Genomic DNA, 27380 nt, shown 5'->3' with positions numbered 1-27380 from the left:
GGATATTCGGAATCTCGCGCAGCGTCATCTTGGGTTGGGTTGCGTTTGTTGATCCAGCGAAAAAAACTCTCTCGCACGGATATAATGTGGACCTGCAATCAGCTTAGCGGACAGTAGATGATACAAGACGTTCGCGGAATACCGTTATGTTTTATATCGCTTGTATCGTATAGCGGTAGCGAGTCGCTGCGTCGCAAATGGTTCGGTGTGATCAGCGGTCTGCGGTTCCCTAAGTCTGAGCGATTCGTGCAAGAAACTTTACTGTATTTACCGAGTTCATCTCGGGTTCATTCTGCAACAGGTTTCTATAATAAATCAACACTGCAATATTGTCGGACAACATCAGAGGAGACTAATCTAAAATAATGATACGTAAAAGAAGAGGATAATACGTGCTCAATTCACCTGCATATAAAACAGCAACAATAAGAACACTTATTTGGAGACCAGTTTCTACAATATTAGGATATACAATATCTGGAGGTCAATTTCAATATGATGCCGGTAAGTCGAGATCAAGCTATGTAATACGCTGATGTACAATGATTTTCATCTCCATGCATCAACATAGCTTCTTTGTCATTGAGCAACTCAATTTCATTAGGTAACGTTAAATGTCTTTTCTTTTCTTTTTTTCATCCAAGTTGCATTGATCAGATTCAGATGGATGATAACAGATACACATTCCCAGGCAGCAGTGTTATAATGGTGATAAAGGGGATTCTATTAAATAAATAGGAGGCAGAGGTTGAATAGCCTGTTTGTCTTGTTTAGATTTCATATCCTGTTATCTAATAAACACAGACTGATCCAGAATATTACGTATCTTTTAATTAATTTCAGTAAGTGTTGAAACAATCCAAAAAAACTGATCAACAAATATAGGCTAAGGAAGGGTTAATTGCAAAAATGATTGTATGTAGACATCTTAATTTCTACTAGAATATCATCTCTTTGGATAAAATAAGTTTCCATGGAATGTTCATATGCAAATATGACTAATATTATACAAATAATGTAACCAAATAATCAAGATCGTTCAGCAAAGCTAAGTTTTTAAGATGTGTGGCACAATATGATTTACCTGACAGACCCTTAAGGTTAGACGATGTATTTGGCACAAAGAGTCATTTGATGTTAATGTAGTGGTTATGTTTTGAGATTATAATATATATGAGTTTTTAGCGTGCTAAAGGACCTGCCATCTCTTTGCTGTCACTACTCTTATGGATGAGTCACTAATGGTGTGTGTTGGTGTGTCACGCATTCAAACACCAACCATTCACAGTAAAAACATATGATCGTGTCACCTCTATCCACAATGATTTGTCATTTTGATCTTTCCATTATAGTACATTTCTAATGAAGATACAGTTCTGGGTAAAACTCATTGCTCTATGGGTTCATTTTCAAGAAAGTCCTTAATCTCCACTGGCTTTGTCACCGGATGTTTGCCTTCAATCTGGATGAACCGTCAGTATCCATGGATTTATACCGTTAATGTGAATTCTAATCCCTGTGTATAATGGAATGAGACATTATGAGTTTTCATTTTACGGACTTTCAAATGCAAATAATGGCATGCGGACACACAACCTCTTTAGGCGTTTTGATTTTTTTGGAATTGTTTCAATGGAAATACACTATTCTGAGACATGTTTTAAGATACTACAACATTTAGTTATATTTTTACACTTGTCCTGGTCAGTAGCATTGTTGTGTGTTTGAGGTGGATACAACAGCATGGTATATTTAGCTTGTAAAGATCATAGATGATCATTTCAGTTTGAGTCATGGTCAGTTTTAGATCCTAGATAATCTTAACTTAAGTAAAGCAGCTATTTTGAAGTCGTACACTGTGTTTGAGAGAACCGCAGTGTATATGAGCTTGTTACAAAGCATATTCTTTCAGCAGTCTGAATTATCTGAATTGTGACTGTGTTCTTTGTCCACCCCATAAATCTTTCTGTACCTCAGACGCTGAGTTCATTGTTTTTGCTGTGAATTACTAGCTGCCTTAAGTCTCAAAGGAACAACAATTGTGATAAAAAAAAAAAAAGAAAAGTAGAAGTGGGATATTCCTCTTAGTGTGACATTTTACTGAAGTAACCTGCATTGTCCTCCTCAGTGCGTTTTGAACTAAAACTGCATTGAGAATATCAAGGCATTGTTTATACTTCCCCTTGAGGAAGTTGATTGGGGTTGCATAGCTTCCCTCTGTTGAAACGCATTGAAGGGTCCTTGTGTGGTCATGCATTTTGTGTCGATTAGAAAAGTACCCAGAGCAGCTATTTTCAAGGCTCTAAATTGATTTGACAGGTGAATAGATGTCTCGGGCCGGGAGCACTTGTGGAATAAGATTAGCTTGTAGTAATTTAATTCCATATCCCACTTCAGTTCAAAGGCTGTGCATTAGGAGTTATAAATATCGCTGATTGTTGTCGGGCCCTTTCAGCCACCTGAGGCCTCGGTGGGAAACAATGGCCAGAATTGCGGCGGCCGGTTGCCACGGCAACTGTTGCCAAGATCACATTCCACACAACAACATTGCTGCTATGCAGAGAAGTGTGTTTGGAAAACTCGGCTCCCAAGGACCAACCGGTAATCAGGCACTCGAAATGTTTTAACTTTGACCTTTAAGATGTTTCTGGCTACAATAAACAGGGTCTGTACTGCTGAACAGAGCGCATATGAAGTCAGCTTACCTGTCCTTTAGACTAGCAGAGGTCAAACTAAACCAGTTCCTCGAGCGAGTTGACTATATTTTTGAAGCTTCAGCATTTTTATTAAACCACCTTTATTCTCCTGGTATTCTCCAAAAAGGGTTTTGGAGGGTTAGTGTGCGTGGGGGTTGGAGTTGTAGTGTATGAACTCAAGACTAATCCTCACATTAGTCGTGCTTTGTGTCAATCCACTGCAGGGGCCATATGGCTGATTCTGGGCCTGTATCCTCACACACACTGCAGGCTGACAGCCTGCTGAATCTGCGGGTTCTGTCCTGTGACTTACAGAAGCACGGAGAAACTACTTCCTAACAAAGCATGAGAGCCTAAATTAAAGGCACATTATCGTGTAAACCATGTCCGATCAGAGCATGTATTGATGGATGCTCTTGTAGTGATCAGACTGAATAATTGATGCTCTCTGCGTTCGTTGGATTACCTCTATGTGTTGGCATAGTGGCTTTTCTTCGACTTTGTGGCTGACCGCTTTTCATTCATCCTGTCGAATGTGATTACTGCCCACCCTTGCACAAGGTCCAATAGTCAAGGCAATTAACCTTTACAGTTAATGAAAACCATGCAATACGGGCTGTGAATGTACATTGTATGTTGTAGAACAGACAATCTCATGTATCCGGTTGAACAATGCATCTACTGTTTTCAGCATTTGACAACAGGAAAAATAATGAAGAATGGTTCCTATTAGGGATATATGTTGTAAATGCCATTTAATTCTTGAGGTTTTGTGGCTTGGTTAGTTTTAAGAAACTTTAGGGTTAATGAGTACAGGCGTTAATCTGAATGTCATTGCGTCAAAGCTACGCACTCAATTGCAAATGCACTGTTGACAAAGATATGGTTTTGTCATCATGCCTTTTGTTTAATGTTTATTCTTTTGGTGCACGAAATGCACAGTTGCCCAGGGCTACGCCTTTGACTTTGAATTGCAAGAGAATGACGTCCTTTTTCTTGTCCACTTAAAATGGCCCAATGAACTGGCCTACATACTGTTTGCTTTTTGAAATGTGTAGGGAACACATAAAAGGCGATGCAAAAATAAAATCAGGTCAGTTAGAGAAGTTATGTGTCGGTATTAACTGGAGATAAGAAAGTACAGAGTGGAAAGTCTGCTGAGAAAACTGACATTGTTGGGTAACTAGCTTAACTAGCTTAACCAACATCCAGCTTAACCTGGCGTAAAAATTGTTGAAACTTAGTGTTTTTATGTGACTGTAGTCCAGAGTTGTTTTGGACCCCATTCACTTTCATTGTATGGACAAAAAGCTGAAACACTCTTCAAAATGTCATTTTTGTGTTGTATAGTATTGAAGAAAGTGAATAAATTAGAGAAATATAATTTTGGGGTTAACCTTCTCTTTAAACCTTTAAACTAAATTAAGTTTATTACTTAAATGAATCTGTATGGAAAGTCTCCAGGACATTTGGTGAATATTCAGTGAGAGTTTAATGCTTGTCAGCTGATGGTAAATGCCAGTATATTTGACTATTCAAATCCATTACATCACCTTTGGTTACCTGTGGCAACAAAAACAGTGTCTTGTTGCAAAAAAGTGCTATAATACTGTAATCCTAAATCTCTGTTCCATGCCCTAGGACAGCGTCATGTCATTTAAGATTTCTCAGAAATATTACTCTAGGGATCAAGTTTGGGATCACTTCAGGCTGGCCTTTTGGAACAAGGGCTTTTCTATAACAGCAGTGATCTCTCTAGGATTTAATGCCCTATGGAATCAAACGCTGATTCAAAAGCACTTTTCGTCATGCAGACAGACATTTAGACACATGTCCTACTTTGACAGGAGGACATAAAGACTGATCACTAGCTGCGTTTCCATTACCCTTCAGATTGCACAAATTGAAATTGCGATTTGAAAATACGACCAACATCGCAAAAACATTTTTACGCTCACATGAGGTTTGTTCCAAAGGGACTTTCCTTGCCATTAATGCTTGGATAACATGCCTACGTCTCTGTCGATTAAAAATAATGGCTAGTGCGGTGGCTACGATATACGTAAACCTACGTACATAATTCCTTGCCATGATGTTTGTAATGACTTATCGTGAGAGGAAAAAATATGTTTTTTTCTCAAAACATCGGTTATTAACATTTCGCAACAGTTTTTTATCGACATTTAGAAAAATATCATAAAAGTTTTGTGCAAATCTGTAATGAAAACCTGGGTACTGTCTTTGAAATTTGGGAAATAGCCATGTCTTGGAAATTGAGAAATGTGTTTAATTAATTTTAACATAATTTTACCATTTTAAGCAATGGCTTCCAGGACAACATTTACAACACCATTCGATAAAGAATTCTGCTGAATTTCCCTCCGAAAAGGGAAATAATATGTAAGAGGTCTGCGGTTTGCAAGTCACCATGAGACAATATGCTCCTTCCATAATTCAATTAGGATCTTTTAAGAGCTCATCTTATAAACCATAACCCAGAGACAAATTAGGTTTAGTGTTTAGCATGATTTAGACATATGCAATTTACAACATAAGTGCATTAGAGGAAGATATACATTAAAGGGAGATTAATGTAATTCCATTCCCAGCAAACATTCATCTAATAAAAGCTTTCATTGGTCATCCCAAGAGATTCATACAGAATGGTCTGACAGACATATACTCATTCATCTGACTTAACCAGTAGGGCTACGGTCTACACTCTTAAAAATAAGGGGTTACAAGAGGAGGTTCTTGATGCCATACTCTTAAAAATGATTGTTTTTTATTGGCATTGAAAGTTCCATGAAGAAACTTTAACATCCATGGAACCTTTACATTGCACAAAAGATTCTCTTAAACGTACAATATGTCATTTTTTCGCTGCTAGGGGTCGCTAACCTCTTACAATAACAAAGGCGTAGTTTGATGACGCAACATTTGCTAAGAATTATGGATCTTGTCGTCAACGTCAAGCCGACCGATCTAATAATGTTTATGGATGAGTAAATACATCGATGTTTTTATCATGACTGTGATATGAGGCAGTTCGGGATTGCTAAGAGACAGCTATCAGCTCCACAAGCGACGCGAGTCCCGCGGATATAAAAGGAATATGGACATTTCATTCTACCGAACTACACGCAAGTGCAGAATTACAACTCACAGGTCAGTTTATTAGACAAATTAAACTTGTGAGGTAACGCAGCGCTGTTTCACTTGGTCTAACATTACACTATCACACTAAACTGCATTTCAATGTGTTGAAATGTATGTGTTAGTTTGTCTGTATGAGACTAGCAGTAAGCTAGATCAACATGAGAATAACATACAGATCATATTCTAACATTTTATCATTGTTGAACTATATAATATTGATTAGTTTTATGTAAATGTGCTCACCTGTTTAATAAAGTACATGTAGGAGCGGTCGAAGTCTCAGACGTGGAGCTCTCGTTTATATACGTTACTGTCTATGGGAGCTCTCGGCATCTCGAAAACACCGCGCTGATATTGATTCTCGTTTTAGTTCTCCTTTTTTATCCAAAGTCTGCTTGCCATGGTCCATAATGTTTGAACGAAACAACAACAGCGTGCAGATAGACATTACGAACTACACAGTTGTCCACGTCTGTCGCCTTGGTTACTATCAGAGGGCTCTGATTGCTATGGCAGCATGAGCGGAAACCAGGGACAATGCGGATATGATGCCATTGACGGCGACAAAACGGAAATAAAGAAACGGTCCGTGTCTTCGAATTAAATTACAAATTTCTCCTGGTTTGAAAGTTGTTGGAAACAGTCGGGATAATGTAAGTACACAACTAAAAAACATATATAACATAGATATAGTGATTTTTGCTATTTTTAAAGCAAAAAAACTACATATTGTACCTTTAAGTTCTTCTTTACTTTATTAAAATGTTCTTCACACTGTAGAGAAAATGGTTCTTCTAAGAACTGTTCACTGAAAAATTCTTTGTTGAACCAAAAATGGTTCTTCTATCTACTGTATGGCATCGCTGTGAAAAAAAAATAAAAAATCTTTTGCAACCTTTATTTTTTTTACGTGCATAGAAGATCCATTTTAGGTTCTCCAAAGAACCTTAAAGAATTTTTTTTATAATCTAAAGAATCTTTTTCCAATATAAAGAACCTTTTGTTTAATGGAAAGTTTCCATGAATGTTAAAGGTTTTTCATGGAACCATCAGTGCCAATAAAGAACCTTTATTTCTAAGGGAGTAGCAACCGCTTCTTAATCTTTTATCTGTAATTTAGTTGCAGAATTCCATGCCTGATATAGACTGTAATCTTTATGCCGGCACTAAGATTATCTTTTTTCACTGGATCCTATTTGATTACTTTTTGAAGCCTTTATTGTCATTCGTGGGCATTTCTGTGGAGGTCCTAATTTTTACTGGCCCTTTTGGATCAAGTTTTTAAAAGACTGCTGGATTACAACCCTAACCACAGATATTCCTGACTGAATCTTGTCGAACATTTATTTATACATGCTTGCAGCATAACAGTAGGCGCGGATACAAGTGCTTTAGCAGTCGTGTGCGCATTAGAAAGCCAGATTAGACTTGATGTGTGTAAGCGTGTGTGCGCATTGAAGGAGAGAAAGCCTCTTAAACCCTTTTCGCACAGCTGTGTGTGACGGCAGATGAATGTCACGACGCCGATGTTGCACAGATCAGGAATACTGATAACTGTTTGGACAAGTCTAGCTATTTTAAAAACTGCAGTAAGGAGTTTCTTAATGACAGCTGTTTGCGGTGGGTCTGCAACAGCATCCGACTCGCAATCAAGAATTGCGTTCAGGAAAATGCTTGTGGGTGAATTGCAGTGCTGTTTTTGTTAGCTAAACTAAAACTACTTTTTGTTAAGTGAAATAAAGCTGAAATCAAATATAAATACGAAAAACTTAAGTTTAGAAACTTAAAGGGATACTTCACCGATTAGCATTAAGCTTTGTATCAGTAGAAACCCTGTAGTATTTTCAAATGACCATGCTTCCCTCCTTCATGTCCCCTTGAGACGAGAGATTTCTGTATGGTGTGTTCTGGAAAAAAAACTCAGATGACGCAAAAATCGTCATTTAGCGTCATCAGAGGCTTTTTTGTCCAGAGGCGAGAGACTACAGCCAGTAGGAGGAGCTCGTCCCGCATGTCTTCAACCCGCCCATAGGGGGATCTCACAATAAAACGCTGTCTTTTCTGTTTCGAGTCCACTAGTAGCCTAGTTGTATCATTTCTTCCGATCCTGCCCTCTGTAGGCGTGGCTTGGGAGTGGCCTCGTAGGGCAGCGAAGCAAGTGCATTCTGGGAGTTGTTGTCTTTCATCCACATGAGCCAAAAATACATTTTCTGGCTTTTCTCAGTCTAGAACTTTGAAAATAATATTAGAATAACATACATTGTGAATTTTTTCTTTAATTCGTTTATATTTCAGTTTGTTAGTTTTAGTAATTTTAGTTGAAATTTGAGCTAGTTGTCAAGGCAATATTACTAATTTTCTTTAAGTTTTAAGTTTTTCATCTAAAAATATTTTTTTTTATTTAACCTTTATTTCAATGAACGAGAACAATCTTTAATAGTTCTAGTTTTAGGGTATGTTTACACAACAACGATGTACTAAAAACTGAAAAGTTTTTCCTTTGTGTTTTTTGCGTACAGACGACAACGTTGTCAAAACTATCCCCGTTCACACGGATCCGTGAAAACGACTAAAAACACTGTATTATTCATGCCAGGCCAGTAGGTGGCGATGTCACTTTGTAAAGAAACACTACGCGCATATAGACTGAACGTGATATAAATTACGTAAAACTAGCACAGTGTAAGAAATCGGTTGCCGGAAATTTTTTTAGTGGCCATTGTACAAAAACACTTGACTGCAGAATGCCGCAATTGACCAATCAGAATCAAGTATCCCTGAGAAGCGTGTAATAAAATATGTGCGTTCAGGAATTCTCACGCAGGACTGTTTCCTGTCCCAGTGTTAAGGTTGAAGAGCCGCTTCTACCCATCTGGTGTGACAGTAGTACCTCAGCTTCGCTTGCCAAAGCATGTAAACACACACACACACACACACACACACATAGTAGCAGAGAACTGCTGAGTGTTTTTGCACTCTATCAGCAGTGATAATAACTCTGCTGCCGATAGTCTGAAAATAAACACACACTTGCAGAATTGTCCTTCAAAAATATGCTTATCTTTATTGGTAAAGATGTTGAGTTTATGTCTTTGTTATTCATTCGGTTTTTTACCTTTATTTAATAATAAATCACATTCATTTTGTCATGAATTTATATTAAGGTATAGTATTTTTTTTATTAATGCTGTTACCCACATTGGCAATAACCTTGTCTTTTTCCTCCTTCGGAATTACAAATCAATTACCTCCTTGCTTTCTGACTAATTATGACCCCATGCTTGTGTTTTATTTCTGGATAAGAACCCTCTTGATGTGACAGCCATCTGTGCCGGCTGCAATTAAAGTGCCAAGACAGAAATACAGCATTTCTTTTGCTGTCAACCATCCATCTTGGCATTTTCACCCACACGCACTGCTGTATTAGAACATTACGTGAGCATCTGGCATGTAGTGCAACACGTTCTCACTCCCAATATGACGCCATGGGTTTCTCATTGAAAGCAATGGAGTACCCTGAACGTCAAAAAAATGAAGCTAAAGGGCTACCCTTTAAAAGTGACACAGAGGGGTCCTGGCCAAGCGTCAATATGTAACGAGTTGTGAGAATGTGCATAGTCACATATCTATAATAGGTCTGGATGGTTGAGAGCATTCATAATAAAGCTACATTCATGTATGTAAGTGAAGAACCTCTTCAAGAAACTTTATTTTGCTGTAAATGGATTTTGAGTCTGTCTATATATGGATTAAAAAGGCATTGTTTGTTACATTCTAAATTTTTCAGATCGGTGTTGTTATTATTAAATAAAACTAACACTAAAACGATTAAAAAATATATATAGTCTATTGAAATGTTGCCTTGGCACCTAACTGAAATAAAAAGAGCTGAAGTTGACATGCTAAAATTACTAAACTTACAATAAATCAAAGATAATCTGAAATATATATATATATATATATATATATATATATATATAAAATAAAAAAACATTACATAATTATATAAAAATTACTAAAACTTAAGCTGAACTAAAATATAAATATTAAATTAAACACTTAAAAAACTTAAATGAAAATTAGAAATGTTGCCTTGGCAGCTAACTGAAATAAAGTAAGTTTGAGTTGAAGTACTAAAATAACAAAAAGTGAAATTAAAATAAATTAAAGGCTAAAAAGACATTTTACAAAAACAAATACAATTACTTAAACAAAAACGAATTTAAAATTACAATGAACAATGAAAATATAAAATTAAAAGCTATTTTTTTAATAGTATGTAAATAATATTAAAAACTCTGGTGCGCCTCCTTTTTTGCTTCATTGAAATGAATGTACTGTATATTAGTTCGATAATGTTTTTATTTATTTAATATTTTGTATTTTTAGGGGATTTTGTGGTACTAAATTATATTTATGCAGTAGTTCTAATCCATTTATTCACTTTTTGAGCATAGTTTCCAACTTACACTGTCCTAAATCTTAGTAAAGATATGTCTTTTTAAAGAAGACACTTGGCAGATTATCGCTGAAGTGAGAAAAAAGAGAACTTAAAAAGTTATAGAAGTTTATTGTTATGAAAAATGCACAAAAGTACTATTTTCAACTTTTATATGAAATGTGTGTTTTTCAAAACATGTTTGACTCTGAAACTGAAATGAGAAAAAACATCCAAAAATGAGCTTTCAGTAAGATTTTGTTTGGGCGCAGTACAAAACTAATAAAATTGAAAATTAATGAAATAGATGAAATTCATTTACAATTCATTTTCAATGTGACCAATTTTGACCATGAGGAGTACAAGTTTGCCTTTTTTTCAGGACCATTTAAACTTTAGGAATCATGTTCATGATTTTGTGTTCACACAGCAAGTACCAAAAAACATTATGATGAAGTAAAAAAAATAAAATAAAAAAAAGTGGTCAAAAATGACCGAAGAGCTCTAGAGGGTTAAAATAACACTGCTCTAGTTGAGAGTTTTGAAATCTGTTCTGGGTTTTTTTAAAACACAAGTACATCGATGGCTTCATAAAGAACTAGAGAATCAAAGTTCACTGACTCTGAGGGACAAAAAAAATGTTCTTCTGTAAAATGTTTTTCTGTCCTCTGTTGTAACGTCCCATGTTGTGTCTTTTTTTGCTGACTCAGATGTTCCTAACGGTGTACCTGAGCAACAACGACAAGCACTTCACGGAGCTTCCCATCACGCCGGAGACGCTGTGTCGAGATGTGGTGGACATGTGTAAAGAGCCGGGGGAGGTGGACTGCTATCTGGCCGAGATGTGGAGAGGATCTGGTATGTGCTGACTTGCATTTTTGTGGGGGGTTTTTTTCTTATTGAGCAACTTCATTCCAATAATTGTTTTGATTTGATGTGACTTTAAGGTAGCAATCAAAAAATTAAGTTTAAGTTTAAAACTTACAGCTAATAGAGCAGCATGAACATTTCTTAAAATATCTCCTTTTGTGTTTCACGGAAGAAAGAACGTCATGCAGGTTTGAAATGACTTGAAGGTGAATAAATGACAGAAAGTTTGTTTTTTGGGTGAACTATTCCTTTAGCAAAGTCATTACAGAAATAAAACTGATGGAAATCATCTTGCTGCACCTGTCCATGTGACTGTGGTTTAAATGTGCAGTGATGCATCACTCTAGAATGGAGCTTTGCCACCTAATTTGCATCACTTCTTACCTATTGGTCGGTTCCTCTCTCAGAGCGTGTGATTGGTGACAGCGAGCGAATCATCGAAGTGCTGCAGCGCTGGGGTCAGCAAAGGGCGGAGGTGCGATTCTTCCTGCGCCATGACCGAGCACCTGGCCAAGATACAGGTGAGAATGAGAAAGGTCAATGCTTTCAGAAGTCACCAAAATCTTTCAGAAAAAAAGTCATTTTACAAAACTGGTGCCACTTTTGTTCCTCGTATGCATGCGTGCAAAAAAAAAAAAAAAGTTTACTATATGTTAATGTACACATTTAAACTTTTGCCTTTTATCATGAGGATGCATTTTTGGCGCCCATGTATTTCATAGTGAATATGATTTTTTTTTTATAAATAAAATGATAAAATAAAAGTAAAAGCTATCATTTGTTCTTTAATACCTCTATATATATATATATATATATATATATATATATATATATATATATATATATATATATATATATATATATATTTATATATATATATATATATATTAGATGTTTTTAAATGGCATAATGTTTTATTTATTTATTTGGTAACAATTTACTTTAGGGTCCAATTCTCGCTATTAACTTTTGCTTATTAGCTTGCATATTGGCTGTTTATTAGTACTTATAAAGCACATATTATTCTATTATTAGCCCTATTCTGCATGATCATATTCTACATACTTAATCTACCCAATACCTAAGCTTAAAACTACCTTACTAACTATTAATAAGAAATAATTAGGAGTTTATTGAGGCAAAAGTTGTAGTTAATAGTGAGAATTGGACCCTAAACTAAAGTGTGACCATTTAATTAATTAATTATTTAAAAGTTATGCGTCAGCCCTGTTACCATTATATATATTACCATAATGAATGAACCATGTAATGAACCATTCCATAAAAAAACGTATATATATATATATATATATATATATATATATATATATATATATATATATATATACATACAATTAAATGAACCAGCAATGTAATCTGTATAACTGTTGACCCTGTTACCATTTTATATATATATATATATATATATAGTTATATAGTTATAGTTATATATAAATACACTATATAGATAGATAGATAATTAAATGAAGCATGTCTTACATTTAAAAATGGTCAAATGGTTTATTTAGCTTGAAAAAGTGCAGTGCATTTTAGACACACTTGTACACATTATTATTATTATTATTATGAGAATTTTTAAAATCTAACTTTTGAAAATCTGGATTTACAAAAGGCCCCAATTACCTACGTTTAGTTTCTATGTCTGATTTTGAATACTGAAGACAGTAGCAATGCGAAAGAGGTGGAGAATGTTTGATAGGGTGTATCATTTACTGCATGGTTGGATTATTATCTGTTGGATGGTTGGATGGCCATTTGAATATAGACCGGCTCTTTTTCCGTACCAGATCACGGGCACGTTCGATTACATCCTCTCCCGGTCGGCGGTCTGCTGTCAGTGTGGGCATGCTGTTGTTGCGGATAGGCGTGAATGTCATTTCCTTTTATAGGAGACTGTGAATAGAGAGGTTGTAAATTTGACATGGTTATGGCTGTGTTGGGGCATGAATAATTTACTGCAGAACAGCTTGTTTTGTGGGCACTGCCTAAGGGTGGGGGGCTTTGGAATAGATCAGAATGGATCTTTATCTTGTGTCCTATAAACATGCACACACAATGGACGATATGTTCTGAAACACCAGAGGAGGCACATGTGAGAAAACAAACAAACAAAAAAACAACTTCTGAGAATCTGATTGGTTATCCATTTAATCACAGAAACAATTAAGATAATATTGACATGTACAGCTCATACTGCAGAGTGCAGTTGGTGAAGGAACACCTGTGTGAAAGTAATGAACCGGTGTAGTTCAAACACTGACGCTCATTGTGTGCGGGTGCGTATGCGTGCTCGTGTGTGTGTGTGTGTGTGTGTGTGTGTGAGTCATCACTTTCCATCCAAATGCATCCAAGAATTCAGTCACTAACACATATGCCCACACACATTCACAGACGCACACATCCAATACACATACATGTCCTGCACACACAATTTTTCTCTAATTCTTATTTAATTTTTGCCACTCCCACATAATTAAACACATAAATAGCACATAATTCATGTAATTCATTCAAGTGCCACAAACTATAAATAAATTGTTTTTATTTGGTACTTTTATGTAAGTTAAGTTATCTGTAAGCAAGTTAAATTATTTTATATTATAATAATGTTTTTTTGCATGTTATTTTTAACTCATAAATACCCTTTGTCATCTATTTATTTATTTATTATATTTTTTATTTATATATGAATATTTTTTATTGTTTTTATTTGGTATTTATATGTAAGTTTTTGTACCACTGAATTTTTCTTTTTATTATTATATTATATTATATTATATTATATTATATTATATTATATTATATTATATTATATTATATTTTTGTAATTAGAAATATGTATATATTTATAATATATAAAATCTCTCTGAATTCAAGTAATTTTTTGTCAGTTATTTTGCATGTTATTTTTTAACTCAAAACACCCTATGTCTTAGGATTTTATATATGTCTTATTTTACATATATATATATATATATATATATATACACACACATATATATATATATATATATATATATATATATATATATATATATATATACATATATATATATATACATACATACATACATACATACATACATATATATATATATATATATATATATATATATATATATATATATATATATATATATATATATATATGCATATATAACATATATAACATACAGTATATAACACATTTTTTGGTCGTTGCTTTGCATGTTATTTTTAACTCATGAATTCCTTTTATCGCAATCTCTAGTAGTTTGTTTACACGGCGTGTTTGAAGTGAATCCTCCCTGTTCCCCTGAGAAGTTTAAGCATCCCAGTCATGTGAAACCATGTGTGAGGTTTCAGATTTCTCTGAGTGACTTTGGCCTTCTTCGCCGGACAAAGACCGGCTGTTACACAACAATGCGAGTGATATCGGCTCTGTACGCCTGGCTTTACCTCACAAAGAGTTCCTTATTTTCCTGTCGAGCATAATTATGTCAATTACACGCAGTTTGACTCGTATCCGTGGTGTTTGTGGTTTGTTTTCACACAGAATTGAGGTAAAACCCTATGCTTGTGTAATCAGTAAGCCCTGATTAGGACCCCTGTGGTGTCAGACTGTGACCAAGAGCATTATTTAGGCATTGTTTCACTCCTAGACTGTTTTATCCAGTAACCCACATAAGCGGCGCTAGCAGTGCCAGTGTTGATGTTATGTAAGTGGGACCCTGGCACAGGCAGTCATATGCAGGATAATTGAGCACTAGTTGTTTTCCCCAGCCAAACAGTCATTATGTAATGAGGTTCACCCAAGCACAGCCACGTTCTTTCAGGCTAAATCCATTATTCCTGACCTTTATTGTTAGTGTGTTCAAATGCTAATTTGCTAAATGCTAACTGTTGAGCTTTGGGTCAAAGTCTTAATATACCCTTCTCCTCAACAAGCTGCATGATTTGAGGTATCATTTATGTTCTTTGCAAAAACAGTTCTTGACTAGTTATCCGGTAAAGCTTAGTATACATCCTTAACCCTAAGTATGAGCAATAATTGCTAACATGCTGCTAACACTGCTAACTCTCTCTGTCTACAGGAGGTCACAGAGCTCAAGAGTCTCTTGCCAAGAGAAACACAGGGAAGGGGACAATGGACAGACTCATGGAAAATGGAGTGAGTATGAATTCCCTTAAAGATTTGTTAATCTGCTAAACTCCGCCCCCCTTGGTTACGGTTGCTAACTCAGGCATAAATTAGAAACTTTCAGTAAAATGTGCACATATACTGGTAAAGATTAAATAGATAATATTCTTAAATGGGCTGTAATGAATTATGACATTGCAAAGCATTTTTATAATTTAGAGAATTTGTTTAATTAAGCCTTAAACGTGATTAAAAACTGAGGAGACTGTTAATCAGACATGTATAATTGCATATATTGTATACGTGACCTGACAACAAAGTTTTACCATATTAAATTCCTTTAAAACAATGTTTAAAATTAGGGATGCACGATATATCGGCCACCATATCGGTATCGGACGATATATGTTCATTTTTGATGTTATTGTTATCGCCCCAATAAGAAAATTTGGCCGATATATTAAAGCGATACATAATGGATTTCCTTCAGCTGAGTCACTTCAGATGCGCACTGTTCACCATGATTTAATTGCTTGAAATATGATTGGAATCACTTCAAAAAAGGAAAATACAGTAAAGTGCAACATGCAAGTCTGTCATATAGGCTACATAAAATTATATATTAAAACATTATTACATTATGTGTGCTTGGGACATGGATTTTAATGGTGAGACTTTTGTTTTTGTAATCAGGCTGTCAAAAATTATATAAAAATTTGGCTTCAGATTTATCGGCCAATATATCGGTTATCGGCTTTCAAATATAAAGAATTATCGGTTATCGGTACCGGCCAAAATTTTCATATCGATGCATCCCTATTTAGAATGTTTCAAATAAAGCTGTCCTATATAAAATAGCAAAATCTGATATTGTTTTAGATGGCGGCCCCTCATATGGACATCACCCTCAGTGAGTTGCAAGAGATGGCGTCACGGCAACAACAACAGATCAACGCACAACAACAGCTCCTGGCCACAAAGGTAGCCCACTGCGCCATTGGCAAAAATTACTAGTCAGTGTTTTTTTTTTACAACTTAAAGGGACACTTTGTGCAAAAATTAAAGTAATTTATTCATTCCAAACCTGTATGACTTTCTATCTTCCATCAAACACAAAAGGAGATATTTAGCAGAATGTCCAAGCTGCTCTTTTCCATACAATGTAAATGAATGGAGACCAAGGCTGTATGGAAAATAACACCATCTCCTGACCAAGTCGTACATGAAATGTGTCACAAGTTGAGCATTTGAATAAAATAACTATCATAGTGAACGCAGTTATCATCATATTTTTCATGTTCTCCATATCAGAACTGTTTATTATAAGCATGATTGAAAACAGCAGGCATATAGTTCTGAAACTTAATGATGTCTGAAAATGAGTTTCGCTGAGATTGTGACCTGACGCCTCCTCACAGGAACAGCGACTGCGATTCCTGAAGCTGCAGGACCAGCGACAGCAGCAACAGCAGGCGTCCGAGCAGGAGAAACTGCGAATGCTGCGGGAGAACGCAGAGAACCAGGAGGCCAAGCTGCGCAGGGTTCGAGCTCTGAAAGGACAAGTGGAACAGAAACGCATCAGCAATAGTAAACTAGGTCAGAACCAGTAAACTCGCTAGAGAAAGTAGGTTAGAAACGCTGAAACTGCATGTACTGTTACATTGACCTTCTTTGAAGGATATTGGTTCAAGGTGAAATTAGAGGGAGAGTGTTTGGGATGCCAGTTTAAAAATAGTCTTTATTTTTGCTGTTTTGTTTGGTGCAGTGGTGTAGAAATGATCTGTTTTCTAAAATAAGCAATTCATTTTACTAAAACGATTATCACTAAAGAAAATTATAGATTATTATTAGTGCTGTCAAATCGATTATCGCATCTAAGTCTGCGAGTATGTATATTCATATATATATATATATATATATATATATATATATATATATATATATATATATATATATATAACGTGTTTTGGAGAAAATGTATATCACAATAAATATGTGATTTTCCCCCCACTTTCAATTATTTTACCTCAATGAAAGGTTAGATTTTTGCAAATTTTTTGAATGAAAGATGCAGATTTATTTGTACAGCCATCTTTGATCATATTTACCAGGGCCAATAATTCTGACCACAGTGTGTGTGTATTTTCTCTATATATATTATACACACACATTATATATTTACAAACTTTTATGTATTTTATGAAATTATTATTTATATATATTTTTTTATAAATTATTAAAAATAGTCAAATCCAAGCCAATTGGTTTGATCAGCTAATTAGGTTTTCTACTGAATAATTCAGATTTACTTATATAATTATAATCTATATTGAAGTGTCTATTTTGAAAGCTAGACATTTATCCGTATAATTTAAAAAGTTTTTTTTAAAAGGACTTTTTCCAAAATCATTTTACGAAGATGTAATTTGTTGTGGATCATTTGCCCACTAATGGAAAAGTTCATTCTGCTGTTTCTGTTATACAAAACTGCCATTAGCAGCTAAATTAATCAACAGAGACAACAACAAATGTTCTTGCTTATGGGAATGAGAAGTTAATTAACAAGTGAACTAAAAACCTCCTTTTACGCCCTCTATAGTGGAGGAAATCGAGCAGATGAATGGCCTGTTCCAGCAGAAGCAGCGGGAGCTGGTGATGGCCGTCAGCAGGGTGGAGGAGTTGGGTCGACAACTGGACATGTTACGTGGCGGCAAAATGGACGTCCCACACGAGGCTGGATCGAGCTCCAGTGGGGAACTAGAGCGACTGTACAAAGAACTTCAGGTAGCTTTTTTCCTCTTGGCCTACAGCTTGCTATAACACAATCTTGCTATTCACACATGCAGTGGTATTTGGACACACTTAAAATATTACTTTATAACAAAATATCAAGCCAAGTGGCATTTATTTGAAAGAAATATAGCATGAATACACTTTTCAGGCTTTAAATTTGGTTTTTAAATTGTGAAAAAAGTGAATAGTCTCGCACACAAAATTCAACAGTCCCTCTTTTGTTCTGGGATTTTCTCCTTTCAACAGCTGAGGAATAAATTGAATCAGGAGCAAAGTGCCAAACTCCAGCAGCAGAGAGAGAATCTAAACAAGAAGAACGGAGAAATGGCCACCATGGACAAAAGAGTGGCTGAACTGAGAGAGAGGCTCTGGAAGAAAAAAGCTGCTCTCCAACAGAAAGAGAACTTGCCTGTGAGCACCTCTATATCTTTCACATCTCTTCTTCTTTTTGGACACAAATTTAGTTTCTAATACTTCCTCTCATTCTCTGTCTCTTCCTCTTCCAGCAGCCACCTGAAGGGCAGAGCTCTCAGCCCATCGGCCCGGCCAGGGTCGCTGCTGTTGGGCCGTACATCCAGACCTCTCCGGCTCCTCCAGTTCCTCCCAGGCAGGAGATTCTGGTGAAGCCTGCTTATCCCGACGGCACAGCCACTCTTCCCAAACCCCTCCCCAAACCGACCACAGGTACGTGTATATATCTGTATCATACCTCTCCCTATTGGACTAATAACCCCTGATTCATCTTTTCCTAATTTCATTTCCAGGTATTGGCTTCTTGACAAGTAAGATCTCCAAGGTGTCAGATTTGTTTTCCAACACAGAAACCAAGAGCAGCACCCATGGCCATTCCTCCACCCTTCCCCGTATGACCAGCCACGGATCCCAGGAAAAAGGTGCAGTAGACCTCTCTCTCCAACCTTTCAAAACTTGCATTCAGACTCAAGCCATTGGCTGAGCCAGAAGTTGACATGTCAGACCAATGTTTTGATAGCGCCACAGTGTTTACACTCTTCAGGAAGTCAACCACTAATGGTCTCTCCGTTAAACTGGGATAAGCAAAAGTGTTTAACATCCACTACACACTATATATAGTATACCCACAGACAATGTTACTCCAGTGAGAAATCCTAATGTTTAAATTTCAAGAGATGATTAAGCTGTTTTCTTAAATGTCTGTTTGTAGATCCTGAGGCAGATTTGAGACCGCCGCCATTGCCCTTACGCAAGAACCAGAGTAGTGAGGACCTCTTGAGGGATGCCCAGGTATTGCATGATTTTAACAGTTTTCAGAGATTTCTAATAAATGAATGCCAATGTATGTATAGCTATTATGTAGTAAATAAACACTAATGCCTCTTCAATCCTAGTCTGCAGGCAGAATGTTTGGGAAGGTTCCACCTCCTGTTCCCAGCAAGCCCAAACCTGCTCTACCAGGCCAGTCCACCTTCAGTAAACCTCCTTACAGCACGGGCACCTTCCCTGGCAAAGCCAGATCAGCCAATCAGAAACCCCCGATGCCCCTTCCATCCCACAACAACACCTTACCCCTACCCCTGCCCCCTAAACCGGACACCTTACCTGCTGCCACAGTACGTCCTTTCACAACAGATACTTCCGCTGGGAAAGAGACGTCCACCCCCACCACACTCCACAAGCCCCAGACGGTGGCAGCAAGCTCCATCTACTCCATGTACACCCAGCAGAACACTCTTGGGAAGGGTTACCAAGGGCAAAGTACACTGACCCGTTCACAGCCTCGATGTGAGTACCGTCACCACATCCAAAGTAATTTAGAGGTATCTTATGATTGAATTTGATAAGTATCTATTTCAGAAGATGTAATGTCACACTGGACTTGCTGCCAAATCAACAAAAGCACACAGAATTAACTTTGAAGATGACATTGAGTAACTTAACCTAGGATTAAAGGAATGATTCACCCAAAACCAACAATTCTACCATAATTTACTCATCATCATAAACACTTGTTTAGTTGTCAACCTGTTGTCTGAGATTTGAGAGCTGTTGCAGCACAGGAGAGGAAAACACACAATTTGTTTGGAAATGCTTAGGTATTTCGTAGAAAGTCTAAGAACAGGCTTTTTTGAGCTTAAAATAAACATATTTCTTAGTCGTGATCCAAACATTGCGTCTGAGCATTTTGGTCTTCATTCATTCATTCTTTATTTTACCAGGTTAAAAACTCATTACAAGAGTGACCTGGCCAAGATAGCAGCTACAATAACATAGACGTACAAATACACATCAAAACACAAAAACACAACAGCAATTTACCAAAAGATAAAACACATAATCAGTTAAAAGTAACTTAAACTCATTTAGTGATGGAAGCATAGTCAGCTTTAAGATGTTTTGTAAATTATTCCAAGCAGATGAAACATTATATTTAAAGCCTTTTTTCCCTAGCTCTGTTCGAACCTGAGGAACTTTAAGATATAACAAATAATTTGAACGAAGATTGTAGCAAACATTTGTTATATAAACGCAGAGAGACAAATAAGATGGAATAGATTGGACCACAAATAGACTTATAAATAAAACAATACCAGTTAAAACTTCTTTGAGTATACAAAGATTCATAAGCTTCTTTAGTTAAGTTTAAAAGTCTTCAAGGCAGAAACAAATGAAGAAAATAGGGATTTTATTACAGCCTCTGATTTGGATGTAGTATTTAAGCCAAGCTGCTTAATTATTACAACAGGAAGTCTGCTGGACTTGTTTTTGACCAAATTTAACTTATATACAAACTTATATATTGGGGAAATTCATAAAAAGCATTTTGTGCCCTTAAATGACACCGCAGAAAGTTGACACTCCATTGTTCTGCTACATTTATTCCTTATATATTTACAAGTGTTGATGTTTATTCACTTTTTAGCAGACATCGGATGGAGAGACAGTACGCAAGTTGGAATAAATTTTAATTAAAGACACAAGGAGACAGTATGTGGCACAAAAGTGTCATTTGCAACAACAATCTTAACAGCTGTACACATTTATTCTGCTTACACATTAGCAAGGTTATGTGTGTACAGTGTGATGTGTGCTTTTAGGGTGTACCAAAATTGTACATATGAGAATGTAAGTAGAGCTTTATCCAGAGTGAGTAGGGCTCATTGTGATGCTCACTTTTCACAAAGAGAGGGAAAGTACTCACTCATTTTGTTACATAACTTTGTAGTCATTTGGTTCCAGCTTTGGTTTGCATATCTTTAAAAACTAGGAGCATGTAGGCAAATTGCTCTATCTGCAAAGGTACACTTTGTGGCTCAGGCACGGAAACAAATGTTAAATAAGGATATAGTCATAAAATATAATGCATCATCATTTGTATATATACTAAATATACTCAGTACCCTTGGACTGGTTAGATTCAAGTTAAGTAATGTACCTTATGTTCTTATTTTAGTGGTCGCTCAGGAATATAAATGGCAATTAGTACCTGATCCTCACTTCTTTCCTCTCACAGTATATGGTAAACCAGTCATCCCATCCAGTGGGGGGCAGCAGTCCCTTATTCAGGACAGCAGTCATCTTGAGAAAACTGGTGGTCTAGATGGTGACCAAGTGGACCAGGGCAACAACATGGCCCCTGTATCCTCCTCTGTGGAGGGCCAGGAGGTAGAACGTGCTCCCCGGCCCCTCAGCCCAACCAAACTTCTCCCGTTCCTCTCAAATTCCCATCGGCTCCAGAGCGACGTTGACTTGGAGGCTCTAAGGAAGAGACTGCACCATGCACCCAGGCCTCTTAAAAAGCGTGGCTCTATAACAGAATCCGAGGGGCCCGGCGGACCCAACATCCAAAAGCTCCTCTACCAGAAGACCACGTTGGCAGCCATGGAGACCGCGATCACCCCAGCTGGCTTCTTTCAGGCTGAAGGCGAGGATGGATGCAGGTCGGTAGCTGACGAGGGCACTAGACCCCAGGAGGGACACCATGATAATACGATACCTGAGTGTGAAAGAGAGGAGGAGGAGCTGACGCCTCCACCGCTTCCATCTCGATCGCCTATCCTGGATGACAGCACCATTTCTAGCACTGGACCGAAGGAACCCCAGCTGAAGGAAGAACAGGAAGTCTATGGCCCGGCTGCTCCAGAGCCTTATATTGAGGAGTATCCACCTTACCCTCCACCTCCATATCCCAGTATGACAGAGCAGGAGGGGCCGGGGGAGGACAGTGTTAATATGAAGGCTCCAGAGGTCACAGGACAGGTCACGCTACCACCGGTAGGTACTACTATATTCCCTAAAGGCACAACCATGTCTTTAAAGGACTGAAGGGATGTTCACACTGACAGCAAATTGCAGCGACCCAAGTGGCCCAAAGTCATTCAATTTCAGCAAGAGTTGTCGATTTAAGGCGACTTGAGTGACTGATGTGACAAAGTTAAGCTGTAAATTTTTTCAGTTAAAGGAATAGTTCACCCAATAATTATCCCATAAATAACTCACCCTCAAGCCATCCTAGGTGTATATGTATTCTTCTTTCAGCTGAACACAATCAGAGTTATATTTAAAAAAAAATCCTGGCTCTTCCAAGCTTTATAATGGCATTGAATAGCGGTCGAGTTTTTGAAGCTGCAAAAAGAGCATCCATCCATCATAAAAATAATCCATACGACTCCAGTGGGTTAATAAATGACTTCTGAAGTGAAGCGATGGGTTTTTGTAAGAAAAATGTAAAAAAAATAGAAACTATAATCACTGTTTTTTGCTGTCAGTGTGAACCTTAACAGGCATGTTTTTACCAATCAGGAAACTTTAATTGATTTAGACGTTATGACACTGTCCCATTAAGACAAGTCATTTCACTCGGCGGCCATCTTTGAAACGCCTCTCGGGCATGCAAGTGTAGCTCCTATCTCTTTGAATGGGAAAACATAAAATTCTCCAAAACTGTTTGCCAAGCTTTCGATTAAATTTCATATTTGAAATCACCAATGAAATCTGACAATAACTGTCTCATAAATTTTGTTTTTAAACGCTCAAATCATGACAGAAAGCGAAATTTTTCAGGCAGGATCACGCTCATGCGCAGTGGAAGCGCATGTCTGACTGTTTCTATAGGAACCGGAGATTCTAATGGCAGCTGCAGTGATGCGATGACTTTACCAATTGATGATTGGCTCTTATTTAGAAGGCGGGACTTATTCCGCCATATTGAGCAATGCACTTTTCCCCGATTGAAACAATACGAGTGACGAGTGACAATACGTCTTGTGTTATTCTATAGTCTTTGGTTATGATCTGTGAACATACAGTTATAAAACTAAAACATATATGTCTTGATCAGTGTTTTCCAGCTCTGATCCTGAAGTTTGCCCAACGCTGCACATTTTGTATGTCTTTCTAATCAAACACACTTAATTCAACTCATCATTTCGATAGTAAAGAGTGTCAGATAAGGTAGACATGCAAAATGTGTACTGTTGGGACTACCCCAGCAGCAGGGTTGGTCTTGATGGATGGCTCATAATTGAATATCTTTTTTGCTGTGCTAAGGTGTGAAAGTATTTCAGCGTAGTCAGGTACTGACTCAACACTGAGCAGCCCATTACAGTCGAATGCTCTGCACAAAAGAGCCCGGAGTGTGTAGGTAGTCTTAGGAGACAAATGGGTCCACAGAAGGTGTATCATGGCCACAAAATGGGATGCCTGCTGATTCATAAAATTACAATCAGGACACCCTATGGTCTCTTGGCCTTTATTTGTATGTGTCCATGAAGTGCACAAGACCATAGGGTGTCCAGTTTGTCATTTTATGAATCAATAAGCTGTTACGTCTCCAAAAGAGGAACCTTAAAGGACGAGGACGATATTTGGGATAGGTTCCTCGTATTTATAGAAAACTCTCTAGCTGTTTAGCCTACAGATTTGAGTATGGCCACAGATAGAAAAAGAGGGAGAGACAGAGAGAGGGTGAAGACAAGTCAAGTCAGTAGATTCCATTCAAACCATCAATTCTGCGCTGTTGCTTAGCAACTAGCCACACTAAGATTCCGAGCACTCCACCGCAGATCTCATTAAACATTTAAATGGAGCAGAAGTGGCAACCAGTGACCCTCAATTGGCTTTTAATATGCGGAATGAAAGAGTGGTTCATGTCTGGGTAACACCTAGTATTATTACTTCATGTCCAAGAACTTTACCATTTAATTTATGTAGAAATTCATAAATTATACAATATATACAGAATTTCCTTCTAATATAGACCTTATGCATCAGAGAAACAAGTGCGTAGCCATCTTTAGAATAGCTTCTTAGAATAGCTTCTAACGAAGTCTTTGAACTTCGTTATAGCGGAAGTTCGAAAAGTAATTAGCTGGTGGTAAAGTGGGTTTACTTAATGCTCTTGATAACTTTCGTTAACTCTACAATGTGATGTTTGTGGAACAATGTCAAAAGACTGGATTGAGCGGTTCATTCTTAAATCCGTAAGATCTTACCTTCATGCTGTGGAATTACAAACCGGAAGACAACATAACAAGCACAGCGCTGAAAGGGGCGGGGCTACAGAAGGTCTATATAACCAAATATCTATCCATCCATCCATCCCCTCTTGTGTTTCTCAGGGCAAAAGAACAAATCTGCGTAAGACCGGCTCGGAGCGCATCAACCACGGGATGCGTGTGCGCTTTAACCCCCTGGCCCTCCTGCTGGACTCCTCTTTAGAGGGCGAGTACGACCTCGTCCAGAGGATCATATATGAGGTGAGGAATTGGTCATGATCAATTGCATACTTGGTCCACTAGTAAGTGTATTGCAGGTTAGCATTTCAAGCTTATGTATGTCATATCCAGGTGGACGACCCCAGTTTGCCCAATGACGAGGGCATCACTGCTCTGCACAATTCCGTGTGCGCTGGACACACAGAAATCGTAAAGTTCCTGGTGCAGTTTGGAGTGAACGCGAATGCCGCGGACAGCGATGGATGGTGAGTGGAAAACATTTATAAGCACAGGATAATTCTGCCCAGAGTTTTAATGCATCTAATCGAAAACATCTTTCTTTCTGTTAGGACTCCGCTGCACTGCGCTGCTTCTTGTAATAACGTGCAAGTGTGTAAGTTCCTGGTGGAATCGGGAGCTGCCGTATACGCCACGACCTACAGCGACATGCAGACGGCGGCAGACAAGTGCGAGGAGATGGAAGAAGGATACGCCCAATGCTCTCAGTTTCTCTATGGTGAGAAACCAGTCCTCCCATTATGAAACAGAATGAAAAATAGGACTTTTTGTAGCTCAACTGGTGTAGTATCGCAATAAATCTGTAGCACTGAGGTGTTTTTCCACAGGTGTGCAGGAGAAGATGGGCATCATGAACAGGGGTGTAGTTTATGCCCTGTGGGACTATGATGCTGAGGGCCCAGATGAGTTGTCCTTTAATGAAGGAGATTGCCTGACCGTTCTACGAAGAGAGGACAGTGAAGAAACAGAGTGGTGGTGGGCAAGATGTGCCGACAATGAGGGCTACATACCTCGCAATCTTCTCGGGGTAAGGAAATGCCGGTTGCACTTTATTTTTGCAGTAGGTGCACTTACGTGTACTTACCTAAGAAAGTACTGGGTAATATAAGGTAACTCCATGGGTTAAGGTTAGGTTTAAAGTCCCCCTGTGGTGACAATCAAGCTTTTAATGTTGTTCGTATGACTATGTGGTGTTTTTAATATGCATTAAGACAGACCATGTACAAATTCATAAGTAAACACCATTGCGGATTATTTTCTCCTTAAAACTGCAGTGAACCAAAGACAGTCTCAAAAACCGGGTTTAAAATCGCTCGTGTTTCTGACGTCACCAACTACTTTGTAACCAATCACGTCAATGTGTGATCATCTCTCTGAGCTGGTGTGAGTGAGTGGAGGCGGGGCTAATTTGCATATTCAAAGAACCGCATTTACTAAATGAGGCAAGGGTGTAGAGTTACATTCAAGCATTTTTTTTTCAAGAAATAACGAGAATGTAATTTTCGTGATCAAAGATAAGTCTTAAGGGATATAATGGGGGACTTTAAGGAGAGGTTCAGGTTTAGAACCTAGTTATTACCCAGTTATTGTAATTACTATAATAAATACATAGTATGTACATGGGGAGCAGGATTGTAAACTAAAGTGCTACTGAAATGCCTTTATTTCTTGCATTTGAATACATCTGGGTCAATGATATGATGCTCATTTGAAAAACTTGTCTGCCAAATCTTCAAACCACAGTTAGTAGGGTGTACCAAACATGCAGGAAGTAATTTTGTGTACATTATGATTGTATAAGGAATATTTAGCCCTTTTTTTTGACTTGATAGTTACACTACTTGACACTTTTAAGGGGCATTAAATGGTATGTCTTTCAAAAATGTATAAATACCCATACAAATACAAAGATTACATTTCTACGAACTTGACACATTCTGAACTAGACTTTTTTTAAAGCTTTCTCCTTATCTCGGACATTTTTTTTATTTTATTTTTTATGATTGATACATTGTTGATATTTGTTTTTCTTCTGTAGCTGTACCCCAGAATCAAGCCCAGACAGAGGAGCCTTGCGTAAAAATGTCCAAATCAGCACTGACGTGCCTGACGTTTCCAGAGAGGCATCATTTCAACAGTCGCTTAGTTCTGCAGAGCAAGTTTCGAAGATGAACGCATCACATTTACATTGTGAAAAGATATGAATAGTGTCATGTTGGTATGTTATACATGTTTGTAAGGTTAAAAGCTTTGGTAGAACAGGTAGACTTAGATGCACATTTCAAGCATGTATAGTTAAGTGAAGGAAGAATGAAGAACGTATGAATGGTACAGATGCATTAATAGTCATCTGAGTATTATATCACATATGAAGGATGTCAGATTTAGTGGTAATTTTCCATCTGAAATTTTCTGTATTCACAAATGCTGATTTGTTTCACAAAGTGCAAAACAAAAAGCATTCATCTTTCGAAGGTAACAAAAAGATTTTATATAATATTTTTTTTCTTTTTTATTTTATTCATAACGCCATGTTGCGTAAACCTCTTATGGTGCTTGCTGCTACGCTACAACAGTGTGTTCTGTGAACAATTAACAATTTATTGCGCAAAGACAGCTTTCATTTATCATAATAAAACTTGTCAAAACTTTTGACTTGCTGTTTTTATTTGGTCTTTTTCCCCACTTGGTTTCTATAGCAATGTTTTATTCACAATTGATTTATAATCATCTATATAGGTGTGCTGATAACAGCTTTACTAGTTTTGAAATTATTGTATTCCATGTATTTA

The 27380-nt window shown here is 37.2% G+C and overlaps 1 protein-coding gene across 2 annotated transcripts; it reads left to right on the top strand.

The window, feature by feature from the left end:
- tp53bp2b (tumor protein p53 binding protein, 2b) lies at positions 1–27240 on the top strand. Of its 2 annotated transcripts, none has more exons than XM_084118077.1 (18): positions 1–504; positions 11004–11151; positions 11571–11684; positions 15258–15334; positions 16184–16285; positions 16723–16900; positions 17904–18088; positions 18344–18508; positions 18604–18781; positions 18862–18990; positions 19281–19360; positions 19465–19858; positions 21588–22348; positions 24694–24831; positions 24922–25055; positions 25140–25306; positions 25416–25615; positions 26627–27240. In XM_084118077.1, the coding sequence occupies exons 1-18, from the start codon at positions 496–498 to the stop codon at positions 26666–26668; spliced, it is 3201 nt and encodes a 1066-aa protein (XP_083974203.1). In that variant the 5' UTR covers positions 1–495; the 3' UTR covers positions 26669–27240. The 2 variants fall into 2 exon arrangements, with proteins under 2 accessions (XP_083974203.1, XP_083974204.1); XM_084118078.1 differs by having other exon boundaries at positions 32–504; positions 18607–18781.
- The last annotated feature ends 140 nt before the right edge of the window (positions 27241–27380 follow it).

Source organism: Abramis brama (assembly GCF_963993115.1).
Source record: "Abramis brama genome assembly, chromosome: 6".
NCBI lineage: Eukaryota > Metazoa > Chordata > Actinopteri > Cypriniformes > Leuciscidae > Abramis > Abramis brama.
Note: the sequence above shows the minus strand (reverse complement) of the source record. Positions and strands in the feature narration are given on the sequence as shown.